Source organism: Mizuhopecten yessoensis, unplaced genomic scaffold, assembly GCF_002113885.1.
Source record: "Mizuhopecten yessoensis strain PY_sf001 unplaced genomic scaffold, ASM211388v2 scaffold1411, whole genome shotgun sequence".
Taxonomy (NCBI): domain Eukaryota; kingdom Metazoa; phylum Mollusca; class Bivalvia; order Pectinida; family Pectinidae; genus Mizuhopecten; species Mizuhopecten yessoensis.
This window is the reverse complement of record NW_018404033.1, coordinates 122,710-133,374: the sequence shown is the minus strand read 5'-3', so window position 1 is coordinate 133,374 and position 10,665 is coordinate 122,710. Positions and strand designations below refer to the sequence as shown.

The window sequence follows — 10,665 nt, the reverse complement described above, 5'->3', positions numbered from 1 at the left end:
CACCCTAGGCCTCTTGGTTATTCAGAAGAAGTTGCTTAAAGATTTTAATGTATTTGACCCCTGTGACCTTGAAAATAGATGAAGGTCATTTATTTGAACAAACTTGGAAGCCCTTCATCCCAGCATGCTTCTGGCAAAATATCATCACCCCAGGCCTTTTGGTTAATGAGAAGAAGTTGTTTAAAGTAAAAAGTTGACGCCGGACGGACGACGGATGACGGACGACGGACGGACGACGGACGCCGCACCATGCCATAAGCTCACTTGGCCCTTCGGGCCAGGTGAGCTTATAATGATCTAACCCATCCAGGCTGTGTTTAGGGGTACCATTGAATTTAATTAATACTTTGCATAAAAACAAGAGGCCCAATGGGCCTGCATCGCTCACCTGGTATTAATCTCACACTAGTAATCTTAAAAGTGGACTAAAATACAGCTACAGGCAAAATATCAGTGTTTCATTCATAAGAACCTATTAAAAGATCTAAACATATGACACCTGTGACGTTGAATGTCAAACAAGGACATTATAATATTAGGTTGAACAGAGTTTATAGTCTTCCAACCCAGCATGCTTCTGGAAAAATATCATTACCCTGGACCTTTTGGTTATACAGAACAAATCATTTAAAGATTTAAACATATATTGACCACTGTGACCTTGAATATGGGCGAAGGTCATTCACTTGGAAGTCCTTCATCCCAGCATGTTAATGGCCAAATATCATCACCCTTGGCGTTTTACCAAGTCATTCAATGGTTTTAAACATATTTGACCCCTGTGACCTTAAAATATATATGTCAAGGTCATTCATTTGAACTTAGTAGTCCTTCATCCCAGCATGTTACTGGTATTATCTTAGGCATCTTGGTTATTCAGAAGAAGTTGTTTAAAGGTTTAGAACATATTTGATCCTGTGACCTTAAAAAAAGAAGAAAAAAAGGTCATTCATTTGAAAAAACTTTATAGCCCTTCATCCCAGCATGCTACTAGCCAAGTATCATCACCCTAGGCCTATTGGTTATTCAGAATAAGTTGTTTAAATGTTTTAAACATATTTGCCCTCTGTGACCTTGAATATAAGTCAAGGTCATTTATTTGAACAAACTTGGTAGCCCTTCATCCCAGCATATTAGTGCCCAAATATCATCACCCCAGGCCTCTCAGTTTTTCAGAAAAAGTTGTGCAAAGGTTTTAAACATATTTGACCCCTGTGACCTTGAAAGTGAGTCAAGGTCATTAATTTGAACAAACATGGTAGCCCTTCATCCCAGCATGTTACTGGCCAACTATCATCACCCTAGACCTCTTGGTTATTCAGAAGAAATTGTTTAATTGTTTTTATAATATTTGACCCCTGCGACCTTGAATATAAGTCAAGGTCATTTATTTGAAAAATCCTGGCAGCCCTTCATCCTAGCATGTTACTGGCAAAATATTATCACCCAAGGCCTCTAGGTTTTTCAGAAGAAGTTGTTTAAATGTTTTTAAGATATTTGACCCCTGTGACCTTGGATATAAGTCAAGGTCATTTATTTGTACAAACTTGGTAGCCCTTCATCCCAGCATGTTACTGGCCAAATATCATCACCCTAGTCCTCTCGGTTATTCAGAAGAAGTTGTTTAAAAGATTTTAACATATTTGACCCCTGTGACCTTGAAAATTGATGAAGGTCATTTATTTGAACAAATTTGGTAGCCCTTCATCCAAGCATGCTTCTGTCCAAATATCATCACCCTAGGCCTTTTGGTTACTGAGAAGAAGTTGTTTAAAGTAAAAAGTTGACGCCAGACGGACGACGGACGCCGCACCATGCCATAAGCTCACTTGGCCCTTCAGGTGAGCTAAAAAAAAAAAGAAGAACTAAACCATTGAATCATATATTTTGGACTTTCTGGGTCAGGAAGATTATATCCCTTCAAAATCATATTGGTCCTAGTGGTGTTTCATTTGGGCAGTCTAAGCATACACAACACAACAGGAATTAAACTTTTTGTTCTGACCGGTTTGTACATGGGTCACAATCAACTTAAAGGCTCTGTAGCATCAGAAGCCATCACTGACCAGGGAAACATTGTCACAGGCATCTCGTAGTGTCTGAAACATTGTTCTCTTTGTCATATTGGTGGTGTCCTGGTTGTTGACTTTCATCAGGACATCATTCACCCTACAGAATACAAACAAGTTACAATTACTACACAGGACAATGTTCACTCTACAGAATACAAACAAGGTACCATTACTACACAGGACATCATTCACCCTACAGAATACAAACAAGTTACAATTACTACACAGGACAATGTTCACCCTACAGAATACAAACAAGTTACAATTACTACATAGGACAATGTTCACCCTACAGAATACAAACAAGTACCATTACTACACAGGACAATGTTCACCCTACAGAATACAAACAAGTTACAATTACTACACAGGACAATGTTCACCCTACAGAATACAAACAAGTTACAATTACTACATAGGACAATGTTCACCCTACAGAATACAAACAAGTACCATTACTACACAGGACAATGTTCACCCTACAGAATACAAACAAGTTACAATTACTACACAGGACAATGTTCACCCTACAGAATACAAACAAGTTACAATTACTACATAGGACAATGTTCACCCTACAGAATACAAACAAGTACCATTACTACACAGGACAATGTTCACCCTACAGAATACAAACAAGTTACAATTACTACACAGGACAATGTTCACCCTACAGAATACAAACAAGTTACAATTACTACATAGGACAATGTTCACCCTACAGAATACAAACAAGTACCATTACTACACAGGACAATGTTCACCCTACAGAATACAAACAAGTTACAATTACTACACAGGACAATGTTCACCCTACAGAATACAAACAAGTTACAATTACTACATAGGACAATGTTCACCCTACAGAATACAAACAAGTACCATTACTACACAGGACAATGTTCACCCTACAGAATACAAACAAGTTACAATTACTACACAGGACAATGTTCACCCTACAGAATACAAACAAGTTACAATTACTACATAGGACAATGTTCACCCTACAGAATACAAACAAGTACCATTACTACACAGGACAATGTTCACCCTACAGAATACAAACAAGTTACAATTACTACACAGGACAATGTTCACCCTACAGAATACAAACAAGTTACAATTACTACACAGGACAATGTTCACCCTACAGAATACAAACAAGTTACAATTACTACACAGGACAATGTTCACCCTACAGAATACAAACAAGTTACAATTACTACATAGGACAATGTTCACCCTACAGAATACAAACAAGTACCATTACTACACAGGACAATGTTCACCCTACAGAATACAAACAAGTTACAATTACTACACAGGACAATGTTCACCCTACAGAATACAAACAAGTTACAATTACTACACAGGACAATGTTCACCCTACAGAATACAAACAAGTTACAATTACTACATAGGACAATGTTCACCCTACAGAATACAAACAAGTTACAATTACTACATAGGACAATGTTCACCCTACAGAATACAAACAAGTTACAATTACTACACAGGACAATGTTCACACTACAGAATACAAACAAGGAACCATTACTACACAGGACAATGTTCACCCTACAGAATACAAACAAGTTACAATTACTACACAGGACAATGTTCACCCTACAGAATACAAACAAGTTACAATTACTACACAGGACAATGTTCACCCTACAGAATACAAACAAGTTACAATTACTACACAGGACAATGTTCACCCTACAGAATACAAACAAGTTACAATTACTACACAGGACAATGTTCACCCTACAGAATACAAACAAGTTACAATTACTACACAGGACAATGTTCACCCTACAGAATACAAACAAGTTACAATTACTACATAGGACAATGTTCACCCTACAGAATACAAACAAGTTACAATTACTACACAGGACAATGTTCACCCTACAGAATACAAACAAGTTACAATTACTACACAGGACAATGTTCACCCTACAGAATACAAACAAGTTACAATTACTACACAGGACAATGTTCACCCTACAGAATACAAACAAGTTACAATTACTACACAGGACAATGTTCACCCTACAGAATACAAACAAGTTACAATTACTACACAGGACAATGTTCACCCTACAGAATACAAACAAGTTACAATTACTACACAGGACAATGTTCACCCTACAGAATACAAACAAGTTACAATTACTACACAGGACAATGTTCACCCTACAGAATACAAACAAGTTACAATTACTACACAGGACAATGTTCACCCTACAGAATACAAACAAGTTACAATTACTACACAGGACAATGTTCACCCTACAGAATACAAACAAGTTACAATTACTACACAGGACAATGTTCACCCTACAGAATACAAACAAGGTACAATTACTACACAGGACAATGTTCACCCTACAGAATACAAACAAGTTACAATTACTACACAGGACAATGTTCACCCTACAGAATACAAACAAGTTACAATTACTACACAGGACAATGTTCACCCTACAGAATACAAACAAGTTACAATTACTACACAGGACAATGTTCACCCTACAGAATACAAACAAGTTACAATTACTACACAGGACAATGTTCACCCTACAGAATACAAACAAGTTACAATTACTACACAGGACAATGTTCACCCTACAGAATACAAACAAGTTACAATTACTACACAGGACAATGTTCACCCTACAGAATACAAACAAGGTACCATTACTACACAGGACAATGTTCCCCCTACAGAATACAAACAAGTACCATTAATACATAGGACAATGTTCGCCCTACAGAATACAGACAAGGTACCATTACTACACAGGACAATGTTCAACCTACAGAATACAAACAAGGTACCATTACTACACAGGACAATGTTCACGCTACAGAATACAAACAAGGTACCATTACTACACAAGACAATGTTCACCCTACATAATACAAACAAGGTACCATTACTACACAGGACAATGTTCAACCTACAGAATACAAACAAGGTACCATTACTACATAGGACAATGTTCACCCTAAAGATTACAAACAATTTCCCATATTTGTAGATTTAATCACGAATTAAAAAAAAAAAATGTTTTTCATGGTAAAAAGCACTATGTTAAAAATTAATGCACATTTTTGTAATTATCGTTTTCAAGTTTGGAATTACCAGGCACAGATGTACACAATAAGGATAATGTTCAGCTTACTTGAGTTTGCCATCGACCACACTGCCCTTGCTGATGTGGCTGATGAAGATGGAGTTGTCATTGGTGAGTTGCGGGTCATCTTTCCCACCGACAATGTCAAAGCCCAAGTTGTCAGGGTTAAAACGGCCCTTCAATAATGAATGTCATTATTACTAATACAGATACAGTACAAGAGGCCCAATGGGCCTGCATCGCTCACCTGGTATACATCTCACACTTGTAACCTTAAAAGTGATCTTAAATAAAGCTGAAGGCAAAATATCAGTATTTATGATTATAGGTCATTCATTAATGACAGGAATATTTTTGCCTTGTTTTACCCGGCAAATTTACGTAATGTTTATTTTTGTTGATGAAGGTATAATTATATAACATAAAAGGGTGCGAGAAAAAGTGTGATTGACGCAAAATGTACAAATTTGTCATACATGATATGTTTTATATAAGAACAAACATACACCGTCAACTTGTCGAGTGTTATTGTACATGTGTACTTATGTATTTCATACCACGTTAACGTTGTATACAGGAAGTGTAACTTGCACGTGATGGTAAATGAACTTAAAACAAGGTTATGCTATTCAAGTAACCCTAATCAACCATGGTACATTATATACTTATTAGTAAAATGTAGTATATCTTAGATTACTCTTAAAATATCCAAACATCAATGGAAGATATGTAATTTAATATTACACTTAGTAAATGTATATAAGTGGATATGTGTGAACAGCTTGGACAAGGTTAATTGAATGCACCTTAATCACACCATATGATATATCATATATTAGTTAAATGTATTACTTCTTAGAATATTTCAAAATGTCCAAATGTAAATGGAAGATAGGATATAGTCTCATATTGAATAGTTTAATATTGTACTTAGTTATAAATACGATGCATTAATTTAAATGTACATTCGAGTACATGTGTATACAGTTTAGACAAGGTTAATAGAGCGCACCTTGCAATCACTGTCACACAGAAGCTTAATCTTGTTAAATATATAATATGGCGACGTGAGGTTGTGGTTGAGTGAACGAAACGTATCATAGTAGAAAGGTGGGTGTTAGTTCCATTATATCTCAAAATTATATTTTCTATATGTGTTTATATGTTTTATGTATGTACGACCCCATTCCTGGTGTTCTCCCATGTTGCAAACCAACGACTATTGTGGTTTTAAAACACACATGGACGGTGTAACAATACTATCTGCCAATTGCCAGGGTCTTGGTGATATAGTGAAACAAAAAGACGTATTTGCATACTTGAGAAATAAAAATTATAATATATTTTGTCTTCAGGATACACATTTTACAGCAGAAAAGGAAAATTTAATACGGGCTAATTGGGGTCTTGATTGCTTCTTTAATTCCTACAATTCAAACTCTAGAGGGGTTGCCATTCTTTTTAATAATAACTTTGAATATAAGATTTTAAACACTATAAAAGATGACAATGGGAATATTTAAGCTTTTAACATCCAAATAGAAGGTGAAAAACTTACACTTAAAACTGTATATGGTCCTAACAGTGACAGACCAGATTTTTATGAAACAGTAGAAAATATTTCAACAGAGTTGGGAAATTTTCAGTTTGTTATATGTGGGGATTTAAATTTAGTTATTGATCCGAAATTAGACTGTGATAATTATCGGCAAATAAATAACCCCAAGGCCAGAGATAAAGTTTTAGGACTTAAACAAGAATTAGGTATGATAGATACTTTTAGAGAATTAAACCAGGATACAAGAAGATACACTTGGCGTAGAAGAAATCCATGTAAACAGGCAAGATTAGACTACATTTTTATATCCGATGGACTGCTCCCAAGTTTAACTGCTTCGTCTATTGAGCCAGGATATCGCTCAGACCATTCCATGTCAGTTATAAGTTTAAGCTTCACCAAATTTCAAAAGGGGAGGGGGTATGGAAATGCAATAATTCTTTACTTCAAGATTCAGAATATTTAAATGCCATTAGATCTCTAATTGTGAACATTGAAAAACAGTACGCAGTACCAATTTACATTATGGACAATATTGAAGGTGTTTCTTTGGAAGACTTGATGTTTGTAATTAATGATCAACTGTTTTTGGAAACTTTACTGTTAGAAATCAGAAGTAAGCCTATTTCATACTCATGCTATAAAAAAAAGAAACAGGACTAGAATCTAGAAACTTCACCAGTAAAATTATTCCAAAGACAGAAAAAGATGATGGTATAGTGATTTTAGAACAAACAAAAATTCTAAATGAAACAAAACTTTTTTATGAAAATTTGTACAAAAGAAATACTGCTATACAGGATGTAAACTTAGAGGACTTGTTTAATCCATATGATATACCTAAATTATCTCCCCTGGAATCATTATCATTAGAAGGACAAATAACTATATCTGAAATGGCAAAAACACTAATGAAAATGAAGGATAATAAAAGTCCTGGTTCTGACGGCTTCTGTGTTGAATTTTTTGAAGCATTTTGGAAACAACTTTGGCATTTCATTGTCAGGTCAATCAATTTTGGTTATTCAGTTTCAGAACTGTCAGTTACTCAAAAACAAAGAATTATAACATGCATCCCAAAAGGCGACAAACCCCGTAATAAACTAAAAAATTGGCGTCCCATCACACTTCTCAATACTATTTATAAGATGGCATCCGGCACGATAGCAGAAAGACTCAAAACTATAATAACTAAATTAATTAGCAACAGTCAAACTGGTTTTATTCCAGGTAGATATATTGGAGAAAATACACGTTTAATTTATGATTTAATGCATTATACTGAAGAAAATGACATACCTGGTCTTCTATTGTTAATTGATTTTGAAAAAGCTTTTGACTCTGTGTCTTGGAATTTTATTACAAAAACTTTAAATTTCTTCAATTTTGGACCATCACTTATTAACTGGATCAACCTTTTTCAAAAAAATATACGCTCTGCAGTTAACATAGGAGGGAACTTATCCATTTTTTTCACTATCGAGCGTGGATGCCGTCAGGGGGACCCTGTTTCTTCATATATTTTTATCTTATGTGCTGAAATTTTATCGATTCTGTTAAGAAATAATTCTGATATCAGCGGTATTGTTGTAAATAACAGAGAAATTCTTTTATCACAGTTTGCTGATGATACGTCTGTTATCCTTGACGGTTCAGAAAAATCTTTAAATGTAACGCTACAACAACTTAACTATTATGCCAGAATTTCAGGTCTTAAAATGAATTTCACCAAGACCCAGGTAATCTGGATAGGCAGTGAAAAATATAGTAATAATAAATATACAACAGAGCACAATCTTTTGTGGGGAAGTACACGTTTTAATTTGCTAGGCATTGAATATGATGTTGATTTACATAGAGTAGTTAAATTAAACTTTGATAAGAAACTTGTTAAACTTAAATCTCTCATAAGTTCGTGGAATAGAAGAAATCTCACTCCAATAGGTAAGATAACCATTATTAAAACATTGCTAATTTCACAATTTAATCATCTTTTTATAGCTCTTCCAAACCCACATGACTCTTATATAAAAAAAGTAAATAACATATTATACAAATTTTTGTGGTGCGGAAAAACTGATAAAGTTAAACGTGATGTTATAATTAAGTCATACGAACATGGTGGTTTGAAAATGATTCATTTAAAATCTTTCATAACAGCACTAAAGGCAACGTGGGTACGGAGGATCTATAAAGAAGATGCTAGTTGGACTTTAATTCCTGAAAACTACATGGATAAGTTCTCTTTAGCTAATTGTGGAATTCATAAATTAAAAATTACATGTGAAGAATGTAAAAATAAATTTTGGAAACACGTTTTAGAAGCATGGTATCAAACAATAGTGTCGTCCAATTTATATAGTGAAAAAATATGTGAAAATCCTTTGTGGTATAATCACAATATCCAAACAAACAATAAGACTGTTTTCTGTAAAGAGTGGTATAGAAAAGGAGTGCTTTTTATATATGATGTAATTAAAGAAGATGGTTCTTTTTATAATTTTGTAGAATTTCAACATAGATATGATATAAGGTCCAATTTTTTAACTTTTCATAGTATAATTAGTGCTATAAAACAGTTTATAAATAGTAAACAAGAAATCTTTGCTTTAGAAAAGAGTATTTGTTTACCTAATATACCTTTAAATCTTAATATTATATTAAGGAGGACTAAAGGGGCACAGGATATTTATGCTGTTTTATGCCGAAATGATACAAAACCCACGTCACAAAGGAAATGGTCTACGGTTTTTAACATTCAGGACAAATTATGGATAAAGATTTATGCATGTCCTTTTAAAACTACTGAAAGTACTAAATTAAGATGGCTTCAATACCGAATTAACCATAGAATCTTAACTACAAACACACTCCTNTTAGGCCTCTCAGTTATTCAGAAGAAGTTGTTGAAAGGTTTTTAATATATTTGACCCCTGTGACCTTGAATATAAATCAAGGCCATTTATTTGAACAAAATTTGTAGCCCTTCATCACAGCATGATACTGGCCAAATGACATCACCCTTTAGGCCTCTGAGTTATTCAGAAGAAGTTGTTGAAAGGTTCTTAATATATTTGACCCCTGTGACCTTGAAAATTGATGAAGGTCATTTATTTGAACAAACTTGGTAGCCCTTCATCAAAGCATGCTTCTGGCCAAATATCATCACCCTAGGCCTTTTGGTTACTGAGAAGAAGTTGTTTAAAGTAAATAGTTGACGCCGGACGGATGACGGATGACGGACGGACGACGGACGACGGACGCCGCACCATGCCATAAGCTCACTTGGCCCTTCTGGCCAGGTGAGCTAAAAAGCAAATAACATATTATACAAATTTTTATGGTGCGGAAAAACTGATAAAGTTAAACGTGATGTTATAATTAAGTCATACGGAACATGGTGGTTTGAAAATGATTCATTTAAGGTCTTTCATAACAGCACTAAAGGCAACGTGGGTACGGAGGATCTATAAAGAAGATGCTAGTTAGACTTTCATTCCTGAAAACTACATTGATAAGTTCTCTTTAGCTAATTGTGGAATTCATAAATTGAAAATTATATGTGATGAATGTAAAAATAAATTTTGGAAAAACGTTCTAGAAGCATGGTATCAAACAATAGTGTCGTCCAGTATATATAGTGAAAAAATATGTGAAAATCCTTTGTGGTATAATCACAATATCCAAATAAACAATAATAAGCCTGTTTTCTGTAAAGAGTGGTATAGAAAAGGAGTGCTTTTTATATATGATGTTATATTAAAGAAGATGGTTCTTTTTATAATTTTGTAGAATTTCAAAACAGATATGATATAAGGTCCAATTTTTTAACTTTTCATAGTATAATTAGTGCTATAAAACAGTTTATAAATAGTGAATAAGAAATCTT

The 10,665-nt window shown here is 34.3% G+C and overlaps 1 protein-coding gene across 1 annotated transcript in view; it reads right to left on the bottom strand.

Moving 5' to 3' along the window:
* LOC110462016 (disks large homolog 5-like) overlaps nucleotides 1–10,665 on the bottom strand; it is a gene marked incomplete at its 3' end in the record, with an annotated part of 193,122 nt that overhangs the window by 108,618 nt on the left and 73,839 nt on the right. The window contains exons 6-7 of the mRNA XM_021515790.1: nucleotides 5,267–5,394; nucleotides 2,067–2,169 (exon numbers count right to left, since the gene is read on the bottom strand). Coding sequence (XP_021371465.1) covers nucleotides 2,067–2,169; nucleotides 5,267–5,394 — 231 coding nt within the window. The remainder of the gene's footprint in view (nucleotides 1–2,066; nucleotides 2,170–5,266; nucleotides 5,395–10,665) is intronic.